This window comes from Girardinichthys multiradiatus, chromosome 10, assembly GCF_021462225.1.
Source record: "Girardinichthys multiradiatus isolate DD_20200921_A chromosome 10, DD_fGirMul_XY1, whole genome shotgun sequence".
Lineage (NCBI taxonomy): Eukaryota > Metazoa > Chordata > Actinopteri > Cyprinodontiformes > Goodeidae > Girardinichthys > Girardinichthys multiradiatus.
In genome coordinates, this window is record NC_061803.1 from 37,603,816 (window position 1) to 37,631,389 (window position 27,574).

The 27,574-nt window shown below is 40.6% G+C and overlaps 1 protein-coding gene across 3 annotated transcripts in view; it reads right to left on the minus strand.

Annotated features, from left to right (window-relative positions):
- The window catches only part of ipmkb (inositol polyphosphate multikinase b), a 52,247-nt gene that overhangs the window by 7,382 nt on the left and 17,291 nt on the right, over positions 1-27,574 (minus strand). For all 3 annotated transcript variants that reach the window (XM_047377367.1, XM_047377366.1, XM_047377368.1), the window contains 2 exons: positions 22,888-22,984; positions 18,180-18,352 (listed from right to left, as the gene is read on the minus strand). In XM_047377367.1, the coding sequence (XP_047233323.1) occupies positions 18,180-18,352; positions 22,888-22,984 (270 nt within the window). The remainder of the gene's footprint in view (positions 1-18,179; positions 18,353-22,887; positions 22,985-27,574) is intronic.

The following is a 27,574-nucleotide window of genomic DNA, read 5'->3' on the forward strand; positions in this document are numbered from 1 at the left end:
GTTCACAGTTATCATTTTCTTGACAATTAATAAAAGAATCCTAAAGACGTACACTTTTTGAGCCATATCCTTCTTTATGTATCCTTCCTAGCAAAACCCCAACCGAGTCCAATACGATTTTCATTTCTCAAATTGTTTCAATTTCTTCTTTGACTTTCTCCCAGAATGCCTTTAATTACTGGGGAATCTCAGAATATGTATGAGTGATTTCCTACTTTCCCACATTTCCTCCAGCAAAATTCCACATTAGGTTCTTTTATGTATGACGAGATCACCAGAGGTGTGTTAAAGTACCTTATTTTTTATTTTCCAATCAAATTCTTTCCATAATTGACTGACTACTTTATGACAATTTGTGCATAACTCTTCCCACTCATTCTTCTCGATTATCACTTTTAATTCCAACTCCCATTTTTCCTCAATGTATTTTGTGTAGCTTCGTGTATGTCCTTTGTGAGTCTCTTATACAAATTAGAAACATGCTTTTTACTTGGCAGGTATTTTTCCACCAAAATTATAAAGGTATTGTTCTATGCTATTGGGGTTTTCCCTCATTGCTTCTGTTTCTTTATGGTTCATGATAGGTCTTATTTGAAAATATCTGTATAGGTCATTCGATGATAACTGAAATTGTTCCTGAAGTTGATTAAATAACTCAAATTCAGTTCCTGTAAATAGTAAATTTACTGTGCTAAGCCCTTTGTCAGCCCATCTCTTAAACCCGCCATCCCAAAGGGATGGGGGGAATTCATTGTTACCCACTAATAGCATAGCTCTGGAGAGTTATAAAGGGCCCCATAACTTTTTCTCACTGTTGTCCACACCTTCAAAGTATGTTTAACCCATATGTTTTATATTTTGATCTTTTTTACAGACACCTCACCAATAAAGGGTAGTACTGACAAACCCACCCTTTTAGTTGTACTTTGTTCTACCTACACCCATTTTATTTCCGGATCATTTCTGGAGACCAGTGATAGTATTGCAGGTTGGGTAGACCCAAACCTCCCTTTTCTTTTGATAAAAGAATTGCCCCAAATCTTATTGTGGGTATTTTATTTTGCTAAATAAATTGAGAAATATCCTTATTCAGTTTGTTAAAGGTGGACATTGGTAGACAGAGATTGAAAAAAAAAAACACCGAAGTTGTGGGAGAACGTTCATTCTCACCACTTCAACCCGTCATTCAATCAGCACCCTATAAATTTACTTCAAATAATTGAGCAGGATTTTTGGCAAGCTAAATGTCCTAGGTACCTAAAACCTTGTCCAGGCCAGCAAAAAGAGACACTGTCATTTAGATGTATAGGCCAACTCACTGATATCATCATTGCTTCAGATTTATTTTCATTAATTTTGTATGAGACTAATCCATATTTGTAGACATTGCATAAGAGCAGGTATGGACCAGAGAGGGTGTTTAATAAAAATAAAATATCAGCAAAAAGTGCTATCTTGAGTTCTGATCCTCCCTCATCTTCAATTCCTTCAATTTGAGCATTTAGACGTACAGCTTCTGCAAGGGGTTCTTTACTGAGAGCAAACAAGATAGGAGACGAGTCTCATTGTCTCACCCCCATTTCTACTTTAAATAATTCAGAGCAGATCCCATTAACTCTAACTTTTGACTTGGGGTCTTCATAAAAGGTTTTAATCCAGGTACTAAATGTATCTCCAAATCCCATCTTCAGCAATGTTTGTTCATAAAACAGCCAGTCAACTTGGTCAAATGCTTTCTATGAGTTCAAGCTTAAAAAGCTTAGAGGGTTTTTGGTCTTTTTGCTGCAATTGATAATAGATTCGGAGCTTTTCTTATGTTATTTGTTCCCTGTCTATGTAGGATAAATCCTGTTTGATCTGGTTATATTACTTATTTTTTTGTATAATTCTGAATTCTTGTGGCCAAGATTGAAGTACAAATTTTATAATTTACGCATAAACATCATATTGGGCAATAACTATTACATTGTATGGGATCTTTTCCTTCTTTGTGTAAAACAGTAATAATCACCTCTGACCATGATTTTGGGAAATCTCCTGAGTTTAGTGTATTATTGTATGCTTTGCACAGAGTGACAGGGGTGAGCTCATTTATAAAAACTTTGTAATACTTCGCTGTAAATCCATCTGTCCCTGGTGATTTATTACTTTTAAGTTTAGTAATAGTTTTTTTTTCACTTTGATTTCTGTGACTGGTTCAACTAATCTATTTATTTCAGCTTTTGACAGTTTTGGCAGTTTAAGCAGTTTTAGAAATTGATTTTGTTGCTCTGATTTTTCTGCTTTTTATAATTGTTCATAGTAATTTGAAAAGCAAATGATATTCCCTCTGGGGAAGTCTTGACTAAATTAGACTTTGGGTGTCTAATTTTAAGGATTGTACGATTGGCTTGAGCCTTCCTAAGTTGAAATGCTAAAAGCCTACTAGATTTATTTCCCAAATCATAATATTTTCTGTTAGTTTATCTGAGGTTCCCTTCTGCTTTACACGTTAGTACTACATCTAATTGTTGTCTGGTGTCTTTTAACTTTTTAGGTGTATCATCTTTTTGATCTCACTTATGTTCTTCCTCAAGTCTTTTTATTTAATTTTCCAATTCTTGCTGTTTCCTAAGTCTTTGCTTTTTTATTCTAGATCCAATAAATATCAATTCCCCCCGTATTGTTGCTTCACTTGTATCCCATAGCATAAATGGGGACACGTTACCATCATCATTCATTTTAAAATATTCCTTTAGTACATTTTGAATTTGTTTTTGTCTGATTGTCAATCTGTAATTAAACGTTTAATCTCCAATGTTTAAATTGCTCCTGTCCCCCAATATAAATCTTCATAAAAACTGGACTGTGGTCAGATACAGTGATTAGTTCAACTGTGCTTTCTTTCACTCTAAACAAGTCCGTTTTTGATATACAGAAAACGTCTATTCTCTTTCAGACCAGAATGTAAAGTCTTTATCCTTTGGATGTAGGTGTCTCTAGACATCTACTAAGAATAGCTCCGAGATCATATCTGATAAGATTTGAGACATTTTGGATTGGGTTTTTGCTATGACAGATAGTCTATCAAGTTCGTTATTGAAAATACAATTAAAATCTCCACCCACTAATAGTGTCCCTTCTCCTTTATCTGCCAAAAGACCAGCAATATTTTTAAAGAATACTGGACAAACTTAATTCAGAGCATACAAATTTATAATAGTTATCGTTACTCCTTCAGTTGTTCCGACTACCATGACAAATCAACCTTCATCATCTTGTATGCACATCTCATTATTATAATAAATATTTTTACCAAACAGAATTGCCACTCCTCTTTTGTTCTCCATGATACCTGTTCAACCCATTCTAAATTCAATTTAAAATGTTCTGTTTGTGAATGATGGGTTTCCCGAATCAAAGCAACACGGCAATATAATTTCTTTAACTGCCCCAAGATTTTCTTCCTTTTGATTGGATTATTTATTCCCCTTACATTATAACTCAAAAAATTCAAACAGGTTAAATTTACTATGTAGGAAAAACAAAGATTTGAACTTTCACTTTGCCGGTCATCCTCAGTGGTTTGGTGGAGTCTGACCCCCGTTGTTGTTGGGGCAGAGAGCCGTGACAAGTACTCTCTGCAGCAATGATCATTACAAAAATGACCAATATTACACAAAAGTGCACAAAAGCTCTAAATGAGTGTAATCCACTCAGATTAAACTCGAAATGTCTCATCAGGCTAAGTTCTATAACATTTGTATACATTTGTGAAAACTAACTATCAACAATTATTCTGCTATATACTTTTCTGATTAATGGCGTCCATTGCTTTCTCCATACAGTTGATATTTCCTGTTGGATTTTGAACCAGTCTATCATCTTTGATGCTGTCTTGATACATGCTGTCGGTTTAGAGGTCTCCTTGTAGGGGGGCTTTCAGGTCTGGCGTTGACAACAAGGTGTTCTTTTTCCTCCTCATGCTGCTTCTCCAGCCTTCTATCAGCTCCTACTCTATGTGCTTTCTTTCTCCACATTTCACTTCCACTCCCATAACCTTTAGCAGTGGGGCTGCACTGCTAGTTGTGAAGGTTTTTTTCCCCCAGTGTCCAGCTTTAATTTTATTTGTGCGGGGTACAAACATTTTGTCCGAATACCCTTCTTTTTTAGCTGTTTGATCACTTAATAAACGTTTGTTCTTCTTTTTTGAAAGTCGGGGGAATAATCTTTTTTAAAAAATATACATTTTTGACTTTAAAGAAATTTGCTCCCTGGCTTCATGCTCGTCTAATGATTTCATGTTTTGTAGTTGCATCGAGAAACTTCACAATGAAGGATCTGGTAAAAATTGCTGGGTCCTTGTGTTGGGTTCCAAGTGAGCGATGTGTCCTCTCCATTTTTATTTCAATTTCTGGTGGTATTTTCAAAGTCTCTTGAAGCATCTCTTAGAAATACAATGGGGTTCTTCCCTTCACCTCCTTCTGAAATCTGAAAAATCCAAATATTTTTTTCTATTCTATTTTGAAGATCTTCGCATTTCCCTGTGAGTTCCTTATCAAGATGAACCAGGTAGGGGGCGCTATTGAGCCTAGATGGAGTAAAGACTGTTATCTCAGAGCTCCTGCAGGTTTGCGCTTTGGATTACTTTATCCAGCAAGATTCAAAATTACATACAAAGAGGACAGTAAAGAGTTTCTGGATCCCGTGAAGGCCATGAAATACATAAAGAAGACCATCCTCGATGCAGCCACTGGAACCTAAACAAACTGAACTGTGATGGTTAATATGGCATATCTGGTTGAGTTAATCTTCCTTGATGCTCAAATGCCAACTATGGGTATGATAGACAATCTTACTTTTCTAAACTGTCCTGTCTCCTGGAAATGTACCCGACATTACCACTTCTAATTAACTTCATTGTATTAGGAAGTCACAATTAGGTCTGGCTCATGGTCACGGTTTGTATTAGTATTACTAGAAAATTCTATGTTGTTTAAGTACGTACATTTATGCACACCTGCAGGAGCCTGAACTCCTACACTCTAACCTTTCTGTTTTTCGTTGTTTGTGTACACATCCAAATTTTTGGGGTGTGCTTGTTGCTGCTCATTATAGTGGCTAGGGACTTAAACCCACTACATTGCACTATATTTGCAATACTTTTTTAAAATATTTGTTGTGCTTTTTGCATTCCGATCCTCTTGTTTCCCGTGGAACTTGTCACATCCAAAAAAACAACAGAGCACTTGAATCTTAGTCGTGGCATGCTTGAAAATACTGCTCAGCAAAGCATTGGTATTTTTTATTTTATTCCATCACTTTAGTTTTCAGCATCCATTTTACTCAAATGTCTGGTACCACCCATCGGTTTACCATCTCTGCCTCCAACACAGCTTGACATTATCATATATTTTTTTAATTGGTAATGAATACATCAACAGTAACAAGTTACAATGTGAAGGGTTTGCATAATCCAATCAAAAGAAAGAAAGTATTGTGGAAACTATCAGTGTCAGGTTGCACTTTTACAGGAAACACACTTATCAGATCTGGAACATACAAAAGAAAACAAGTCTTGGGCTGATAAAGTTTACTACTCCTCACATGGTTCTGGTAGGAAAAGGGGCGTTGCCATATTAATACATAGGCAAATAAACTTTACTGAAACGTTAGTACATAAATACAGAGAGGGTTGATTTATATTGGTAAATGGGACAATTGATCGAACAACCGTTTCCTTTATAAATGTATATGCTTCCAATGAAGACGCACTAGGGTTTATTAAGTCAGTTTTCAACAGGATTGCAGAATACAGCTCTGGCCTCCTAATTATGGGGGTGATTTTAAGTGCGTAATGTCAAATCTAGATAGACAGTCAGCCTCTCAGGCCCCCATACCAAAGATGGGTAAAATGCTTAAAAATCTATCTGTGGAAACTGGATTAGTGGACACGTGGCGATCCAAATTCCCAAAGGAGAGAATTGCATCTTATTCACGAATAGATTCTTTTTTTACTGCCAAAGCTACACAGAATTGAAGATGTAACAATATTGACCATCACAACCTCTGACCACACACCCGTTGTGCTCCAGTGGAATATAGGCTTGACGGCATCTTTTAGAAAATGGAGATTTAACGCCTCTCTTAACAACAAGGAGTTCATTGGTTTTATTACGTCAGAGTTTAAGAATTATCTAGACATGAATAATCCTCCTGAAACATCTCCTATCATGCTGTGGGACTGTGCAAAGGCGTATTTAAGAGGTGCTAGCATTTCCTACACAACAGCAAAAAACAAAGACAACATGGAAACAGAGCGGGAAGACTCCTGGTGTTCCGACTTAACAAACAACAGTCATCAAATGTAGTTCAAAAGCTAAAATTGGGTAATAAATCCATTCAAAAACCAAAAGAAGTAGCCGAAGCATTTGCAGAATTTTACAAGGTTCTATACAGAGACACAGACACCTGTAGGGATAAGGATAGAATAGTAAATTATGTACAAAATATAAATGTTCCTGAATTGTCTGATACAGTAGCTAAACAATTAGACGAACCAATTCGAGATGGAGAAATTAGAAAAGTTATTTGATTCCTTAAAAATAATAAGTGTCCTGGCCCGAATCTTTTCATAAATGAATTCTATAAATGTTTCATATATATTGTCACCTCTCTGTTATTGGAAGCATATTGCTATTCCCTAGAAACAAAAAAAAATGGCACCTTCCTGGTCTGATGCAATAATTGTTGTTTTGCACAAAGAAGGAAAGACCCCACTGCTTGTGGATCATATAGGCCGTTATCAATGCTTAATGGAGACGTGTGTATCCTGACAGGCATACTGGCTAGACGATTAAATGGCATAATAACTCAAATCATCCATCCGGATCAAACCGGGTTTATTGCTGGGAGGCATTATGGAAATAATGTACAGGTCCTTCTCAAAATATTAGCATATTGTGATAAAGTTCATTATTTTCCATAATGTCATGATGAAAATTTAACATTCATATATTTTAGATTCATTGCACACTAACTGAAATATTTCAGGTCTTTTATTGTCTTAATACGGATGATTTTGGCATACAGCTCATGAAAACCCAAAATTCCTATCTCACAAAATTAACATATTTCATCCGACCAATAAAAGAAAAGTGTTTTTAATACAAAAAACGTCAACCTTCAAATAATCATGTACAGTTATGCACTCAATACTTGGTCGGGAATCCTTTTGCAGAAATGACTGCTTCAATGCGGCGTGGCATGGAGGCAATCAGCCTGTGGCACTGCTGAGGTCTTATGGAGGCCCAGGATGCTTCGATAGCAGCCTTTAGCTCATCCAGAGTGTTGGGTCTTGAGTCTCTCAACGTTCTCTTCACAATATCCCACAGATTCTACAGGTCCTTCTCAAAAAATTTGCATATTGTGATAAAGTTAATTATTTTCCATAATGTCATGATGAAAATTTAACATTCATATATTTTAGATTCATTGCACACTAACTGAAATATTTCAGGTCTTTTATTGTCTTAATACGGATGATTTTGGCATACAGCTCATGAAAACCCAAAATTCCTATCTCACAAAATTAGCATATTATTAAAAGGGTCTCTAAACAAGCTATGAACCTAATCATCTGAATCGACGAGTTAACTCTAAACACCTGCAAAAGACTCCTGAGGCCTTTAAAACTCCCAGCCTGGTTCATCACTCAAAACCCCAATCATGGGTAAGACTGCCGACCTGACTGCTGTCCAGAAGGCCACTATTGACACCCTCAAGCAAGAGGGTAAGACACAGAAAGACATTTCTGAACAAATAGGCTGTTCCCAGAGTGCTGTATCAAGGCACCTCAGTGGGAAGTCTGTGGGAAGGAAAAGGTGTGGCAGAAAACGCTGCACAACGAGAAGAGGTGACCGGACCCTGAGGAAGATTGTGGAGAAGGGCCGATTCCAGACCTTGGGGGACCTGCGGAAGCAGTGGACTGAGTCTGGAGTAGAAACATCCAGAGCCACCGTGCACAGGCGTGTGCAGGAAATGGGCTACAGGTGCCGCATTCCCCAGACCTGGGCTACAGAGAAGCAGCACTGGACTGTTGCTCAGTGGTCCAAAGTACTTTTTTCGGATGAAAGCAAATTCTGCATGTCATTCGGAAATCAAGGTGCCAGAGTCTGGAGGAAGACTGGGGAGAAGGAAATGCCAAAATGCCAGAAGTCCAGTGTCAAGTACCCACAGTCAGGGATGGTCTGGGGTGCCGTGTCAGCTGCTGGTGTTGGTCCACTGTGTTTTATCAAGGGCAGGGTCAATGCAGCTAGCTATCAGGAGATTTTGGAGCACTTCATGCTTCCATCTGCTGAAAAGCTTTATGGAGATGAAGATTTCGTTTTTCAGCACAACCTGGCACCTGCTCACAGTGCCAAAACCACTGGTAAATGGTTTACTGACCATGGTATCACTGTGCTCAATTGGCCTGCCAACTCTCCTGACCTGAACCCCATAGAGAATCTGTGGGATATTGTGAAGAGAACATTGAGAGACTCAAGACCCAACACTCTGGATGAACTAAAGGCCGCTATCGAAGCATCCTGGTCCTCCATAAGACCTCAGCAGTGCCACAGGCTGATTGCCTCCATGCCACGCCGCATTGAAGCAGTCATTTCTGCAAAAGGATTCCCGACCAAGTATTGAGTGCATAACTGTACATGATTATTTGAAGGTTGACGTTTTTTGTATTAAAAACACTTTTCTTTTATTGGTCGGATGAAATATGTTAATTTTGTGAGATAGGAATTTTGGGTTTTCATGAGCTGTATGCCAAAATCATCCGTATTAAGACAATAAAAGACCTGAAATATTTCAGTTAGTGTGCAATGAATCTAAAATATATGAATGTTAAATTTTCATCATTACATTATGGAAAATAATGAACTTTATCACAATATGCTAATTTTTTGAGAAGGACCTGTATATGGGGTTCAGGTCAGGAGAGTTGGCAGGCCAATTGAGCACAGTGATACCATGGGCAGTAAACCATTTACCAGTGGTTTTGGCACTGTGAGCAGGTGCCAGGTCGTGCTGAAAAATGAAATCTTCATCTCCATAAAGCTTTTCAGCAGATGGAAGCATGAACTGCTCCAAAATCTCCTGATAGCTAGCTGCATTGACCCTGCCCTTGATAAAACACAGTGGACCAACACCAGCAGCTGACACGGCACCCCAGACCATCACTGACTGTGGGTACTTGGCACTGGACTTCTGGCATTTCCTTCTCCCCAGTCTTCCTCCAGACTCAGGCACCTTGATTTCCGAATGACATGCAGAATTTGCTTTCATTCGAAAAAAGTACTTTGGACCACTGAGCAACAGTCCAGTGCTGCTTCTCTGTAGCCCAGGTCTGGAGAATGCGGCACCTGTAGCCCATTTCCTGCACACGCCTGTGCACGGTGGCTCTGGATGTTTCTACTCCAGACTCAGTCCACTGCTTCCGCAGGTCCCCCAAGGTCTGGAATCGGCCCTTCTCCACAATCTTCCTCAGGGTCCGGTCACCTCTTCTCGTTGTGCAGCGTTTTCTGCCACACTTTTTCCTTCCCACAGACTTCCCACTGAGGTGCCTTGATACAGCACTCTGGGAACAGCCTATTCGTTCAGAAATTTCTTTCTGTGTCTTACCCTCTTGCTTGAGGGTGTCAATAGTGGCCTTCTGGACAGCAGTCAGGTCGGCAGTCTTACCCATGATTGGGGTTTTGAGTGATGAACCAGGCTGGGAGTTTTAAAGGCCTCAGGAATCTTTTGCAGGTGTTTAGAGTTAACTCGTTGATTCAGATGAATAGGTTCATAGCTCGTTTAGAGACCCTTTTAATGATATGCTAATTTTGTGAGATAGGAATTTTGGGTTTTCATGAGCTGTATGCCAAAATCATCCGTAATAAGACAATAAAAGACCTGAAATATTTCAGTTAGTGTGCAATGAATCTAAAATATATGAATGTTAAATTTTCATCATGACATTATGGAAAATAATGAACTTTATCACAATATGCTAATTTTTTGAGAAGGACCTGTACGTCAATTATTAAATATCATAGCTCATCAAAAAGAATATAAAGCTATGACGGCTGTAATATCTCTAGATGCCCAAAAGGCCTTTGATCACGTGTCATGGAAATACCTTATTCAAACGTTATAGAGGTTTAAATTTGGATCCAAGTTTGTAGACTGGATACATGCAGCTCTTACTTTGTACCACTTGGTACAAAGTAAGAGCTGCATTTCAGCTGCCAAGAGGTTTATCAATATTAACAAGTATTGGACATATCAAATCCTTCACCCCTAATTTCTTGGACAAACATTTTTCAAAATGGGCGGAACAAGGGCTCACGTTTCTAAATCAGTTAATTGACAGGAATAACCTCATATCATTCGAAGAATTACGTGGGTATTTTCATCTCCAAAAAAATGATTTTTTCCAATATTTACAGTTCCGTTCTATTTTGTCTACACACAGGGACTGGGAAAGAGTCCTAAACCCCACACCAATAGAGAACTTACTAATTCAATTCCAAAAAGGTGAAGGGGATAAAAAGCTGATAGCAAAATTATATAAGGTGTTTCTGTCCATGAACCTTAGTGGACCCACTTGGACAATACAAAGATGGGAGGCAGAAACGGCCAAAAGTATTTCTAATGAAATATGGGAAGGAGTCTGGACTGAGGCACATAAAGTTACAAGCTCAAATACGTGGCGGGAATATAAATGGAAAATAATCAGCAGGTATTTCAGGACCCCAGACGTAGTAGCTAAGATAGATTCTAAAGTACCAAGTTTATGTTGGAGAAACTGTGGCTCAGCAATCCCCAATCATACACACGTTTTGGTCATGCCCCAAATTAAAAAACGTTTGGGATGATGTGTACAAGGCTATAAACCAGATCTTTCAGGAGGTTATCCCAAGGGATGTAACGGTCGCATTACTCAGTATTATTCCAGTTGGGTTGCAAGGACGAGCCAACTCCTATCTTTTAAATGTTCTTCTTACAGCAGCCCTGAAATGCATTACAATTAAGTGGAGGCAATTAGAGCCACCCTCCTACAACCCATGGGTCCAAATAATAAGGGAATTGTACCAAATGAAAACGATAACATACTTGTTAAGACTTCAAAAAGCCACTTTCAGTAAACGCCGGGGTCCAGTGGAAGATCTACTCAGGTAAAAAGGCTTGCATTTTAGGCTTTTGAATTATGGTACTTAGACCTGCTGCCCAAGGCAGATTCTTGTGTTAAGTTTGTATGGTGAAGCTGAGACTACGATTATGATGCTGGAATTGTAAAATGTCATGCTGAGACGTTTAATCTATGGTAAAATTTCACACTGTTAAAACTGTTAATTATTGCTGTTGTATGGCTGTGTAATTGCTCTGTTTAAAAATCAATAACAATTTAAGTTCTAAAAAAAAAAAAAGATGAACAAGAACCAGGTAGCACCCTCAGCTGTCTTAAGACAGGTATCTTCCACCATACTGGTTTTTTCTTCTACTTGACCCATTTGTTCTTCATGATTGGATATTTGTTCTGTCATGTCTGTAACTGCTTGCCAAGAAAATGCCGAACAGATTTACTTTCAAAAGTGGAGCATTACAGCTAACAAAGCTCTGGTTGATATTTATAAAAGAAACTATTAGAAACTGCTTTGGGATTAATTCAATTGTTACGGATATGGAGAAAGAAATGAAATGGAAAAAAGTAAGAAGCATAAAAGAGAGAGAGGTGGGGCAAAAAGGAAAAGGCAAAAGAAGGAGAAAACAATGGAGGAAAGAAAGAAGGATGAAGAGAATACAAGATAACACCCTGCTTGCTTCTACACCTACAGAAACATTCATATTAACAACTATTTTACCAAAAAGTGCACGGTACTGCAAGATGTATTTAGTGGTAAATGCGGCTCAATATAGAACATTTGTGTATCTGTTAACACCTGAATCTAAACACCTGTGGGTCTGAGTGTGAGCGCGCATGTGTATACAAGGTTTCTCCATAAAAATTTGAAATAGCAAGTGTGAGAATGACAGACCTGTCCCCCCCAGACCCCTTACAGATATGGAGGAGATCCGAGCCACAGACATCCAAAGGTCGCCCAGAGCACCTTAACCTAAGGAGAACCACCGCCGGGGCTACCGCAACCCCAACAGAGAAGAGCAGGGGAGAGTCTCAGGGGAACCACCCAGCGGCCACAGTGCAGAAGCCCCAGGGAGCTACAGCGACAAGCCCACAGGCCCCGCCAGCAGCAGTCTAGGCTCGAGCAGATCCAGCCCTGGACGCAGAGTCTTGAGACTCCGGGACATATCACTCCCCAAGCAGAGGCCCGACAGAGTCCAGGGGTCAAGGCCCCAGCAAGCACCCACTGGGAGCAAGCCAGCACAAACCAAAGCACTCTTCCCCAGACACTGAGAACCACTAGTACACCGGCGGGCAGACACCAAACACCGGCAGGTAGTGTGGCGGGGAGGAAATAGCCTAAAATGATCCAGGAGAGGGAGCAGCACAAGACCCAACCTGACACAAAAAAACAGACACACACAGTCACAATCACACATTCCCACCCTCATGGGTACACATAAAAACACTCACACCCACTTACCCAACGTAAAGACAAACAACAACGGACGTCATAAACTCACTCAAACTCCCCATACATACTCTATACTCTCAGGTCCAGGTGCCGATACCCCATAGGGACAACCAGCCCCTGGACCCAGGAGGTGGTCCCCTTCCCTCCCGGTGGGTGGAGACAGGCCGACCGCCCCAGCACCAGAACCTGGTCCAGGCTAGCCTGGGCTCATGCCTGAACCTTAGCAACCCCGGCCTGGACCCCGCCCCCAGTCCCCAATGACCCCCATCCTCATCTGGAGAGGGGGCTGTGTACAAAAGTGGGGTCTACATGATCCAAACTAGCCTGCCAACCAGAGCCGCCACAGAATAAAATAGCCACAACCCCCCAATGAATTCCGATCCTACCTCCATGAGTGGATAAATGAACCCCAATGAACCCCAACATGAATTTCCCCACAGGGCCCCCCCAACCAACCAGGACACAGATATTGAACACATGCCCCCGACCCCAGAGGCCATGAGTCCCCTCCCCACAGCACATGGGCACACCCCCACGGGGGAGCTTCATCCATGAAAAGCCGACAAAGCGAAACACCCACACAGGACAAGCTCCACACACAGCCCCATTCCAAGCACCCCGCAGCGTCCCGCCCCCACCAAACAGCGGCAATAGGGCCCCGCGCAACGCTACCCCAGCCCCCGCCCACAGGCACAACAGGGCAGACACCATCGAGCACCGCGCCCACAACGGAACGCTTGACCGCACACCAAGATTGGACAAACACACCCGGCAAGAGGTTCCTGGCTAGCGGCAAGCACTTGGGGCCAGCGACAGAAAAAAGAGCAGACCAGCCAGCCCAGTGCAGCCAGAATACGCCACACAAATGAGGGCACATGACCAACATGCCCAACCACCCCTGAACCCACGGGGCAGAGCCAACAGAGCGTCCAGTCCTCCAATGCCTGGCACTGGACCGCAGCCGCAAGCGGGGCAACAAACCACATCCCACAACAACACAGAGGCCGTCAAAAACACCCACCAGCCAGGCAGTCAAGCAAACCCTGCGATGCACCATCCCATCTACCACAGTACCCAAGGGAAAGACACCAGCCTAGCAAGTCCCCCCCCATTCAGAGTTATGGATTTGGTCAGCTGGTCTCTCAATCAAATTTTCTCAACAAGAAGACAGGGTGAATCCTCTTGTCCAGACGGGACATTTTTCTCCGGATACACAATGGACTCTTGGCAGAAGTGGAGGATTGTGTGTCTTTCGATATTGTCAGTCGAGGATGTCGAAGATGTGTACACAATTGGATGTTTGACAACAGATTTACAGCTATTTGGAGTCGGCGGTTCCCTGGCATATCGAGAAATTCGGAAAACGTCGGCAGCTGTTCTGCCCATTGTAAGGCTGCCTGGCATGTATGATGGGATCTACAGAGCGATCAACACTGACTGAGATGTTACGTGAGCTGAATAGCAGACTGGATGTGATCCTTACACAGGGTCGCAGGCAGGTTGCAGTTCCTGGACTCAGGGGTGAAATGGAATAAATCTTGGAGAAAGTTGTTCGCTCAGATCTGGCGGAAAGGACCTCAGAACTGTGTGGCTGGTTGATGAACATTCCATTGTACCATCAAGGATAATGGCCTCTGTGACAATGCTTCACGGACTTATTTGCACACACTTACATGCACACAAACACATGCTCAAGATAAACATATGCACTCCTTCACACCACCTTCACCAGATCCCCCTGCATGATGTTGTTTCGTTTTATCTAAGGATAAAGTGTGAAATACGATTTTTTACCCTCTTCTTACCTAGTGTGGTCTCTTTTCTCATCTAGAAAGTGCCTATGAGTGGGCAGCAAAGCCTCGGTGATCCGTCCCCCCAGGTCTTGTGTCATGTTGTCTGTCTGGATGGGTTGTACTGGAATTCTAATTTCCCCTCGGGGATCAATAAAGTATTTTTTAATTGAATTTGAATTGAATCGTGACCCCAAATGGAACCAATTAAAGGAGCCCAGAGAGATTGATCTGATGTGAAGGCAGAGGCTATCTCAAGACTTATATAATCCAACACAAGGTTTCTATAATGGTTAATATTAAGACGGTTTTTAGTTTTCTAATTCATGAGGATAGTTTTCTTAGTAATATAGAAGTAATACATAATACCATGTGAACTGAATTTGTCTCTATGGTGACATCATCTAAGTTGCCCAACAAGCAAACTGAGAGTGAAGGTGAAATATTACATCTCAGACACTTCTGAACCTCTGAACAGGTGTACATAACCATAGTGGGTGGATGTAATTGTCAGCTATATTGCCTGTGCAGTGTCGCCAAATATTAGACAGAGCAAAACCCATCCTGAACATCTGTTGACCTGTATAGTATACGCTATGAAGGATTTTATATTGTATTAATTGTAGACTAGTGTTATTAGTCATTTTCTCAAGTTCTGGAACATATCTGAGACCAGAATGTTTGGTCAAAGTTAACTGATATGTCCACCTCCCATTTCATAATAGGAAGGGAAATTGATTGATCTATGAGGGGGGTTGAGTTTTAGGAACTCTAGTACACTTGAAGGCATTTGTAACCTAACATTTCAAACCCTAAATTTATTTTTTATCATAGATTTAATTTTTTGATGTTCTAAAAATGTATTCTTGTCTATCCCATATTCTATAATTAATCTGTTAAATGGGATGAACTGAATTCCTTCAAATATATGTTCCAGATATTAAATTCCTTTACTCCTCCAATCTGGAAGGTTTAGCATATTTTTTTGTAGAATGTCAGGGTTGTTCCAGATGGATGTGCATCTGGGATTAGTGAAGACCATGTTATTTTTAAATATTCCCACCATGCTGTCAGAGAGGAGCTGATATTGAGGCTTTTAAAGCATTCATGTCGTTTTATATTTGAGCTAATAAATGGTAGAGCTGAAATCTTAATATTATTACGTAATGTCTGTTCTACGTCTAGCCAGGGTTCATCTAGAGGACTGTGTTTAAACCATTTTAAGATGTATTGTAGCCTGTTGGCTAAGAAGTACTAATGAAAGTTAGGCAGCTATAGTCCTCCTTTATCTTTGGTCTTTTGTAGAATTTTTAAGCTAATAAGCGGGGCTTTATATTGAAAAAGATAAGAAATTCACTGATGGAGGAGTCAAATGTTGCACTGTTGGAGCCATAATATAACAGAATTCTTTGTAGAACTCTGTTGGGAATCCATCTGGGCCTGGAGCCTTTTTCTTGGGCATGCTTGTGAGAGCTTCTTGGATTATGACTGAAGTCAGTGGTACATCCAGGGCCATTGCTTGATAATCTGATAATTTAGGAAGTGTTACTTTATCCAGAAATTGATCAATGTCGTTATCTGACGGGTCCAACTGTGGTGAGTATAAAGCTTGGTAGAAATCTCTGAAAGTGCTGTTTATTCTTTCATGATCATAAATTGTATTCCCTGTCGAGTCTTTAGCAGCAAATATAGTTGTTTTTTCTTTGTTTATTTTCAGCTGGTTAGCTAAAAAGCTACCTGATTTATTGCCATGTTCAAAGTTTCTATTCTAAGTCTTTGCACTAAGAATTGGGTTTTTTTTGTCAATACTTTCATTTAATTCTAGTTTGGCTTCACGTAGTTTGCTCAGCATTTCCTCTTCCTGGGAGGCTTCTAACAGTTCAATGGTTTCTTCTAATTCCTGGATACGTTTGTTTTCTTTTTTCTTCTTATGTGATGAGAATGAGATCATTTCTCATCACTGCTTTCCCTGCCTCTCAGAGAACAGATGTTGATGTCCCCAGGAGGTCATTAAACTCCAAATATGAAGTCCACTCTTCTTTAAATTATTTGATAAATTCTTCATCCTTAAGCAATGATGTATTAAACCTCCAGTTTTTGCTTTGTGGGTTTTAAGGAGATGGGAGCATGATCACTGACAGCTATAGGGTGTATCTCAGTGTTTGAAAGTCTGTCAACAATGAGCTGCTGACTATGAAATAATCCAGATGAGAGTAAGAGTGATGGAGAAGTGATGTGAGAAGAAAGTATATTCTCTGTGATTAGAGTGAAGAAATCGCCATGTGTCGCAAAGTCCGTAATCACTCGTACTTTTAACTATATTTATTGATTGCCAACTGCGCTGAGTCCCTGTTGTGGTCAACCTGTCTAATTCTTCATTTAGACCAAAGTTGAGATCGCCCCCAAGAAGAAGTGAGCAATACAATAGTTTAGACAGAGATGAAAAAAAAGAATGGAAGAATAGGGGGTCATCAACATTTGGGGCATATATACTCCCAATACACATCTTTTGGTCTTTATAGATTTTTTTATTATTATAAATCTACCCTCTGGATCTGTAACTGTGTCTAATACTGTAAAGTTAACATTTTTGTGAATTAAGATTGCTACTCCCCTTTGCCTAGAATTATAGTAGGCAGAAAACAAATCAGAAAATTCTGGTGATTTAAGATCATTTACAGCTGTGGCAGAATTATGACTGTCATGTAATAAGCCAGGGTGTGCCTGTAGTCTTTTAAGCTGATTAAAATTTTTTTACTTTCTCTCTCTTGTGCCGGCTCCATGCACATTCCATGTTACAAACCTTAGTGTACCCATAGTTGTGCGTGTCTCACTAAAGTTGGACAGTGCGTGCTTTACATTAGATTACATTTCCCAGTTATCTGACCTCTTATCTAACCAGTGTTACAAGTTTTAGATTAACCTGCTGTTGCTCCTAATAAAGCCACGGAGTGATCTCCCGGTCCCTGAACAACTGACCATTGACATAACGTTTATCTACAGCCACTGTAGCTCTGGTGCCTTTGGTGATATATTTATTCCTGATTGGGAATAAAACTCTCCTCCGATCGAGGATCTCCTTTGGGAACTGCTCATTAACACTGAAGTTTGTTCCCCCCAGCTCTCTGCTCCGACTTCTGACCTGAATGTTTTGCTTATAGTGCTCGAATTTTGCTACAATTGGCCGAGGTCGGTTGTGATCGGGCCTCTTACCTCCAAGTCGGTGAACACAATGGAAAGTGATGTTACCTCGTCACTTGGAAGTTTCAGCTGACGTTGGAGAAATTCACTGACCGTGTATTCAGAGCCCTCCTTTGCCTGTTCTGGGATGCTAGAGAAGACAAGGTTCCTGGTTTTCTTGATGGAGTTTTTTCAACTCCTCTATCAACATTGCGATTGACTGGCTAAGCTAGTAGTACTTTGCGGTCAGTGTTTTTCTTCCTTTTCTTTCCACATATCTTTGTGAAGGGTTTTTTTGTCTTGTGTTTACAGTCATGTTGTATGGGTCGCATCCAAGTTTGAACGCCATCGTTACTATCGTTAGTTATCACTTTATTATTTTCAAGCGGAGGTCTCTATCTGTGCTTCCTCCCACATCGGCTTGCCACCGAAAGTCCAAACTTTAAAAAGGTTTAAGCAGAAACCAGGCTGAACCTGGCATGATCCAAAGACGTCATTCTGAAAATAATTCAATGTCTTGTGGCCTGCAGATTAACTCCACATAAGCAAATAATATAACAATCAATACATAAGTAGGAGGTAACACAAGGAAAAACCTTACTCTCATGCCAAGGATCAGGAACCCAATTTCCTCCATCAAAGGGTATTTTCTGATCTGCTGCTCTCGTTTTTCCTGAGAGGCAAATGGGTCGTAGCTTCTCTGGCCCAGTTTCACATCCATGATGCACGGCCTGTTGAAGTGATTTGTTACATCCTCCAGCTTCAGGTAAAGGTCTAGATCAATGACACATATAAAAGTAAACCGATCAGAACCACAGGCTTTTTTTGGTAGCTGTAATTAAACCTTTACTTCAGCAACCTTCGCTTGATCAAGATGACTTAATAAATTACGGACCTATATCCAATCTTCTGTTCTTATCTTAAATTCTTGTGAAAATAGTTGCTAATCAAGTGTGTGAGCATTTGGATAGTAATGATCTGTTTGAAGAGTTTCAGCCAGGTTTCAGAGTTCATAGAACTGAAACAGCAATGGTTAAAGTCACTAATGATATTCTTATGGCCTCAGACATTGGACTTGTGTCTTACTTGTTCAGTAAGAGCTCAGTCCTGCATTTGATACAGTCAATCACAATATTCTCTTAGAAAGGCTGGAAGATGCTGTAGGGATCAAGGGAACAGCACAAGGCTGGTTTAAATCTAATTTGTCTGACAGATTCCAGTTTGTTCATGTAAATAATACATCATATTCAAACTCCAATGTTAATGGTGGAGTAAAACAGAGTTCAGTGCTTGGGCCAATTATCTTTACTTTATATATGCTTCCAATAGGTAAACTTTTTAAACAGCATGGGATATATTTTCACTGTTGTGCTATTGATACTCAGCATTATTTATCCATAAACCCTGATGAGCCCAACCAGTTAGATAGACTAAAGGCATGTCTTGAAGACATGGAAAATTAGATGACTTTACATTTTCTGCTTCTAAATTCAGACAAGACAGAAGTTGTCGTCTTTGGACCAGGATCTTTGAAAAAGAAATTGTTTAGTCAAACAATTAATGTGGACATCATTAAATTAACCTCTGATAATAAAGTAAAAAAAAAAACCTTGGTGTTATTTTTGATCAGGACATTTAAATCTCATAATAAACACATTTCTAGGATGTCCTTCTTTTACCTCCAGAACATTGCCAAAATTAGAAATATCCTAGAAGTGACACTGAAAAACTAGTCATGCATTTGTTACTTCAAGGCTGGACAATTGTAATTCTTTACTATCAGGATGTCCACAAAAAAGAGCTAAAAGCCTTCAGCTGATTCAAAATGCTGCAGCAAGAGTTCTAATGAAAATTAAAAAGAGAGATTTCTCCTATTTTAGCTTCCCTTCATTGGCTCCCTGTTAAACTTGCAGTAGTTTTCAGACTGGAGGTTTACCTGTGGTTCTTAGAGGTTCTAAAAGTAGAATGGGAGGCACATAACCATGTCTTGTCCGGCAGAGTAGTGCTCAGAATTTTTGTCTGATTGCCAAGAAGAAGCCCAACTAATTTACTTTCACAAGACGAGCATTATGGCTAATGCTTTAATGCTCTGCTTGATATTTATAAAAAACTTTATTAGAAACTGCTTTGGGATTATTTCAATTGTTAAAGACAAGGAGATGGAAATGAAAAGGAAGAAATAAGAATCATGAAAGAGACAGAAGTGGGTCAAAAGGGAAACCCGACCAAACCCGAGTGACCCTGGCCCGGTCCCCAACACCCCGCTCCGACCCCAGTCCCCAATAACCTCCATCCCCATCCGGAGAGGGGGCCAAGAACAAAAGAGGGGTCTACATGGTCCAAACGACCCTGCCAACCAGAGCCGCCACAGGATGAAACAGTCCCCACCCCCCAATGAATTCTAATCCCAACCACATGAGCGCCCCATCCCCAATGAACCCCAACATGAATTCCCCAAAAGGGCCCCCCCAACCAGGACACAGATATTGAACACATGCCCCCGAACCCAAATGCCTTGAAACCCCTCCCTACAGCACATGGGCACACCTCCACAGGTGAGCTTCATCCCCGAAAAGCCGATGAAGAGACACCCACACAGCACAACTCCACACACAGCCCCATTCCAAGCAGCCCCGCCGCATTCCGCCCTCACCATACAGCGGCAATAGGTCCCCGCGCAACGCTACCCCAGCCCCCGCCCACAGGCACAACATGGCAGACACCATGGAGCACCGCGCCCACAACGGAACCCTCGACCGCACAGCAAGATTGGACAAACACCCGGCAACAGGTTCCTGGCTAGCGGCAAGAACTTGGGGCCAGCGACAGAAAAAAGAGCAGACCAGCCAGCCCAGTGCAACCAGAATACGCCACACAAAGGAGGGCACATGACCAATATGCCCAACCACCCCTGAAACCACGGGGCAGAGCCAACAGAGCATCCAGTCCCCGATGCCTGTCACTGGACTGCAGCCACAACCAGGCAAGCGGGGCAACAAACCACCTCCCACACCAACACCGAGGCCGTCAACAAGAAACACCCGCCGCCTAGGCAGTCAAGCAAAATCCGCAATGCACCACCCCGTCCACCACCGTGCCCAAGGGAAAGACACCACCGCCCCAACACCATCCCCACCAGAATGGTGAGATGCTTCCCAGTAACAAACTCTGGATTGCCAGTGACCTGAAGGACCTGCTTAACAAAAAAAAAAGAGCTTTCAGAGGGAGACGGAATTATTGAGGATTATACAGAAGCAACTTAAAAGTCAAGATAAGATACAGCAAAGAGGTGTACAAGAAGAAGCTGGAGAGCAAGCTCCAGCAAAACAATATCAGAGATGTGTGGGAAGGGATGAAGAAGATCACAGGCTTCAAACAGAAGGACGATTGGACCAATGGATATCTGAACAGAGCCAGTGAACTAAACACATTCTTCAGTAGGTTAAGTTCAGAAGCAAGCTCAGTATCTTCCTCTCCTGCTCTCAGCCAAACATACATCCCACCCTCCTTTGACCCACAGCTTTCCTGTCACACCACAAATGTTTTATCTCCCAGCTCAGCCAGGGACCCTTCTGCTTCTGCATGTTTGTCTTCAACCAAATCAGAAGATGCTGATGCTCTCTTTGCTTCCCCCTTCCACATGTGTGTCTCAAGAGGTCAAGTGAAGTGACAACTGGAAAGATTGCTGATGACATCACATGCAGTGTTGGCAACAGCTGAAGGTGGAACGTAAATTGTTGCCAAAATAACATTGGTGAACTCTCTGGGTAAATAATATGGATGAAAACTTACTGCTAACAGTTCAATATCTGGACTGCAGAGATGACTCTTCACAGTAAGAGGTCCTGGATAACACCATCTGTTGTTCACAAATATTGCCAGTCCACCTCCTTTACGTTTGCCGCTCCTCTGTAAATATCTGTCTGCTTGTATGATTAGAAAGCCTGGCAGAGAGACGCTGGAGTCTGGGATATGATCCTGCAGCCATGTCTCAGTGAAACACATAATACTACATTCCCGATACTCTGGCTGGGTCCTTTGTAGGGCTTGAAGTTAATCAACTTGTTTCCCAACGATCTCACATTGTTCATCATAATCGATGGATGAAATGGTTTGAACTTCCTCCTCTCTCTTCTCTTTGCTCCTGCTCTGCATCAACGGCACCTCCCTTTCAACTCATCAGGGATTTGGGGTTGTAGTTGAAGTATTATTTGAACTTTTGAGATATTAATCAGCTACTCCCGGTTGTAAAAAAACAACAACCCTGTTGCCATGGTGATGCATCATAACAAATGTCCAAAAGTAAAAAAGTATCAGCAAAAGTCCTTCCAGCTGCACAGCATCCAATACAATGGACAATCGTCCAAAAAAAAATCAATTGACCACAAGAGGAATGTGGGCTCTTAAAATGAATTAATCAGAATGAAAAGTAACCGATCTACTACAACTTCTAAAAGCAGCCACAAAATGTGGAAATCTTGCTTTATGTCACTGTAATGAGACTCTGGTTAAGAAAATGGATTGGTATTTTTATAAGATACTGTTAATTGCTTATAAAACAAAATCAATACTCAGAAGATGGTATAAAGCTGAGCCACCAGAGCCACTGGAAAGCGAGTGAAAGAGTATATATATTACAGAAAAGATTACTTTTAATCTGAGATGAAGAGGAGTCGTCTTTTTAAAAAACAGGAGTAATGGGCTTCCTATTTCCAACGGACGCTGGCAGGGAAAGAGAACAGGTGGACAAAGTAACTTATGATATATATATCACGCAAACCATCTCATTACTGGAAAATCCAAAGTTTGTTTGTTGTTAAGATGAAAATGTTAAATATAAAGTATAAAAAAGAAAAAAGATTGAAAAGATGTTTTAGGCTGGTTAAATGCTCCCACAGGCAGCAGGATTTGGACTTTAGCTTGTTTTTCTCTAGTACCAAGGGTGTTTACATTTGGGCCGAGGATGTTTCAGGGGAGTGATTCAGTAAAGTTGTTGGGAAATGCTGACAGACCTTCGGTTCGTTTGTTCATTCTCTCGTTCTATATTTCTCATCTTCTCTGTAAAAATCTGACTTTAGTGGCAGCTGAGAGTCTAAACTGTTTAGTTTTGGTGTCAAAAGAAGCACATCCCTCTGCACGGATGCTGACTGACAAGCACTGACCATGGGTCCAGTCCAGCTAGCCCCACCATCACATGGAACATGGTCAAGTGAACGTTGTAAGAACGAGGTGCAGTGTGGCAAGCTCAGAACCTGATTCAGGTCTACATACTTCATGAAGACAACAATGATTCATGGTTTGTTTCTTACCATTTGGGCTTTCAGGAGAAGACCAGGTGCCATAATATTTGGGAAGGAGGTTCTGGAGGTCTAGGAGACATGGATCTGAGCAGTCCTCTGCAAACACCTATAAAACACACATAAATACACATTATGAAACTGCAATGTTCATCGGCTCATAAATATACTCAACATTAAAATGAACAACTGCTGCACTGTTAGACCTCGTGAAGAAGAAACAGCTCTGAACACTGAATAATGGACATGTTAAGGGCTTACAAACAGAATATCTCATTGTAATAGGATAAGACAGACCAGCATTATATCTATCAGCAGATTTATAGTTGCCTTATAATCCTGATCAAGCTTTTTTCCCCCAATCAATACCACTTGAAGTAATTTAAGAATAGCAGCTGAAATGCTGCTGAAAAAAGATTTAAAAAACAATTAAAAACCAGTTTGCTTGTCACAATTTGACATGAAATCAGACTAAACTTTACCTGTTTAGGTCAGTTAACTAAATGGTTTCTGTTGACTAAATACCAGAAAAATTACATATCATCCACGTTTTTCATTGTCAGATTGATCCATACCACCACCAGTAAACCTGCAGTCTGAGAACGAAGTGCCCTGTTAGGAACATATGGAACAATCAGATCTCTGATGTATGATGAAGGTAGATCATTAAGGGCTTTATATTATATTATTCCAGGAACCACAAGTAAACCTCCAGTCTGAGAACTACTGCAAGTTTAACAAGGAGCCAATGAAGGGAAGCTAAAATAGGAGAAATATGATCTCTATTTTAAAATTTTCATCAGAACTCTTGCTGCAGCATTTTGGATCAGCTGAAGGCTTTTAATTGCATTTTGTGGACATCCTGATAGTAAAGAAGTACAATGGTCCAACCTTGGAGTAACAAATACATGGACTAGTTTTTCAGTGTCACTCCTGCACAGGATATTTCTAATTTTGGCAATGTTCTGTAGATGAAAGTCCAATGAGGGGGGTTTTGTCGGTCTAGATGCTTTCCTAGGCGTGCAGCTCAGAACCACGAAACGCTCCGGTCTCTTATTTTTCAAACTTTACTAAGAACCAGAAAATGGAACATGGCCTATATAAAGTTGGCCTGAACACAGAAAGGAGGAAATAAATAAAAAGGATTCAACTTAAAGTGTCTGTGACGCACTTTTCCCACAAATGCAGAAGCCGAAAGAAAACATCTTAATATTTAAGGAATTGGGCAGTAATTGACATTATATCAGGATTAAAGACCTGACAAAAGACAATTGTAAAACAGAATAGACATATTTCGATGTTAAATTTTTGAAGTCCAAAGTCGCCTGGAAATGACGTCAAAGGTGAAGTCTCCGGTCATTCACTGTGTGAGCATTAATGATAAACGGTTCAGGTAAAAGCCAAGTTATGTTAAAAACAGCATTAATATGGTGAAATAGTGCATTGCTGGTGGTGGCAGCAATACTACAACAGCAGCCATTACTCTGCACTACTGTCCTGAAGTGAAGAGGATCAGAGCAGTGCGGATCAGAGCAGGAAAACTGACGGGGGACAGGTGGGCTGGTCCCACGAAGCACAGCCCGCTGTGATCTGAGAACTTTTCGCCAAACTGCTTTGAACTGGAAACCTCTCAATTCAAGAGAAATAATGTCAGAGGTCGGAATTTCCGACAGACGAAGGAGAATGTTGAAACACAGGCTATAGCCAAGCTGTTTAGAGCATCTGATGTGAAAAGATCACCAAAGAAAAGGCTGTTGCTAAACGGATCAAGGGTCAGCAGGTAAGAACACTTCCTTGTTGCAAAAGTACATTTAGATATCAACAGGTATTGTTAATAATTAAAAATGTGAAATTATTATTATTAAAAATACCAAATTATTATTATTAAAATGGATAAATTACACGAGCTAATGATATATTTAAATAAATGTTTTACTAAAGATTCCAATATAAAGAAGAAATCACACACCAGGCAGTGTCTTCAGATCTTGAATCATCCCTTGTGTCTGCGGCTACTGCTCCAAGCTGCTCTCACTTCGCCTCCGGTTGTTTCACTCAGTGCCGTATTTACTGTAACTGTATCTGCTCCGGTCCGCTGCGAAGCTTGGAGGAGCTCCAAGAACCATACACAGATTGCTTAAACTGCTTCATTTTTTATTTTATGCATCCAGATATTTTTATGTGTTTTGTTCTACAATGGGTGAGTTCACTGATTGCAGAGAAACTACATTTGTTGCATTTAATGTTTAATTGCTTGGTTTATAATACCTTAGTTAACCAAGTAACTGATCAAATTGATCTAATGTAAACATCTGCTAATATATACGCATGTATATATACATTTATGTGTATTTATCAATATAGCGAGATCTAATCTGTCTTTAGAGAATTATTTTGAAAATCCGGATGTTGTGCTCGTTCTGTTACCTGGTGGTGCGGTATAATTCATGCATATTGACTCCGGCCGTTCTCTGGCATCCGGCAAAAATATATTCTGGTCAAATTAGATGGCCGTCCGCAAGCCGCAGCACTTGTGTTCTGCCATCTGATGACAGCTGACTTTCTTCTCCTGACTGCTGCGTCTTTCTGTGATAGTGACTGAAATATATCTAAAGAAACATCAGATTTGGTGCTGCTGTCTGTGTTGCTGGCCATTGTAGCAGCAGTCAGTTCACGTGCGGGAATTCCCGTGTGACGTCACAAAAGAGCGCAACAAAATCCCAAAGGAGTAGTCTGGAAATGCTTTTTTAGTCAATTTCATGACCATATATCTCAGCAACATGTCATTTCAGTGGCATGAATTTACCTTAAAAACTTTTTTAGCAATGTTTTTACATAAATGTAATTGGAATTATCATGAAAACTCGATATCACAGGCACTTTAAGTACCCCATAAACCCAACATGCCAGGGGTTTCAGATCATTCAACACTAAACTGAAATATACAGTACAGACCAAATGTTTGGACCCACCTTCTCATTCAAAGAGTTGTCTTTATTTTCATGACTATGAATATTGTAGCGTCACACTGAAGGCATCAAAACTATGAATTGACACATGTGGAATTATATACTGAACAAAAAAGTGTGAAACAACTGAAAATATGTCTGATATTCTAGGTTCTTCAAAATACCCACCTTTTGCTTTGATTACTGCTCCGCACACTCTTGGCATTCTGTTGATGAGCTTCAAGACGTAGTCACCTGAAATGGTTTTCACTTCACAGGTGTGCCCTGTCAGGTTTAATAAGTGGGATTTCAAGCCTTATAAATGGGGTTGGGACCATCAGTTGTGTTGTGCAGGAGGTGGATACAGTACACAGGTGATAGTCCTATTGAATAGACTGTTAGAATTTGTATTATGGCAAGAAAAAAGCAGCTAAGTAAAGAAAAACGAGTGGCCATCATTACTTTAAGAAATGAAGGTCAGTCAGTCCGAACAATTAGGAAAACTTTGAAAGTGTCCCCAAGTGCAGTCGCAAAAACCATCAAACGCTACAAAGAAACTGGCTCACATGAGGACCGCCCCAGTAAAGGAAGACCAAGAGTCACCTCTGCTGCGGACGATAAGTTCATCCGAGTCACCAGGCTCAGAAATCACAGGTTAACAGTAGCTCAGATTAGAGAACAGGTCAATGCCACACAGAGTTCTAGCAGCAGACACATCTCTAGAACAACTGTTAAGAGGAGACTGTGTGAATCAGGCCTTCATGGTAAAATAGCGGCTAGGAAACCACTGCTGAGGACAGGCAACAAGCAGAAGAGACTTGTTTGGGCTAAAGAACACAAGGAATGGACATTAGACCAGTGGAAATCTGTGCTTTGGTCTGATGAGTCCAAGTTTGAGATCTTTGGTTCCAACCACCGTGTCTTTGTGTGGCGCAGAAGAGGTGAACGGATGGGACTCTACATGCCTGGTTCCCACCGTGAAGCATGGAGAAGGAGGTGTGATGGTGTGGGGGTGCTTTGCTGGTGACACTGTTGGGGATTTATTCAAGATTGAAGGCATACTGAACCAGCATGGCTACCACAGCATCTTGCAGCGGCATGCTATTCCATCCGGTTTGCGCTTAGTTGGACCATCATTTATTTTTCAACAGGACAATGACCCCAAACACACCTCCATGCTGTGTAAGGGCTATTTGACCAAGAAAGAGGGTGATGGGTTGCTGATTCATAGTTTTGATGCCTTCAGTGTGAAGCTACAATATTCAGTCATGAAAATAAAGAAAACTCTTTGAATGAGAAGGTGTGTCCAAACTTTTGGTCTGTACTGTATATTAAAAATGTTTAAAAGATATTTATATATGTTTAAAAAGATGAACCGTTTTGAAGGCTGTCCTTTACTGAGAAAATATAGTGCTTTATACATAAAAGTAATTTAAGAAAATTTAGCTTAGTACAGTAGAACTCTGATTTATGAATATAGATTTGGACAATAAAATTAGCAGGTTAATAAACTGAGTTTATTGTCAATATCTGTATGACAGAACAAGACATTCTTCCAGCATGAGGAAACATATGAGTTCACATGATCAAAAAATAAACGTGAAGCTTTGTTCCAGTGATGTTTTATAAATGAGCAGGACTGGAATAAATCAACTACTGTTTTTCTGTCTGCCTCACAAAACGTACAATTTAATAAATAAAGTCACTGAAAGTAGCAGTTAGCTGGACATAAGCTATGAAGCATTTTAAAA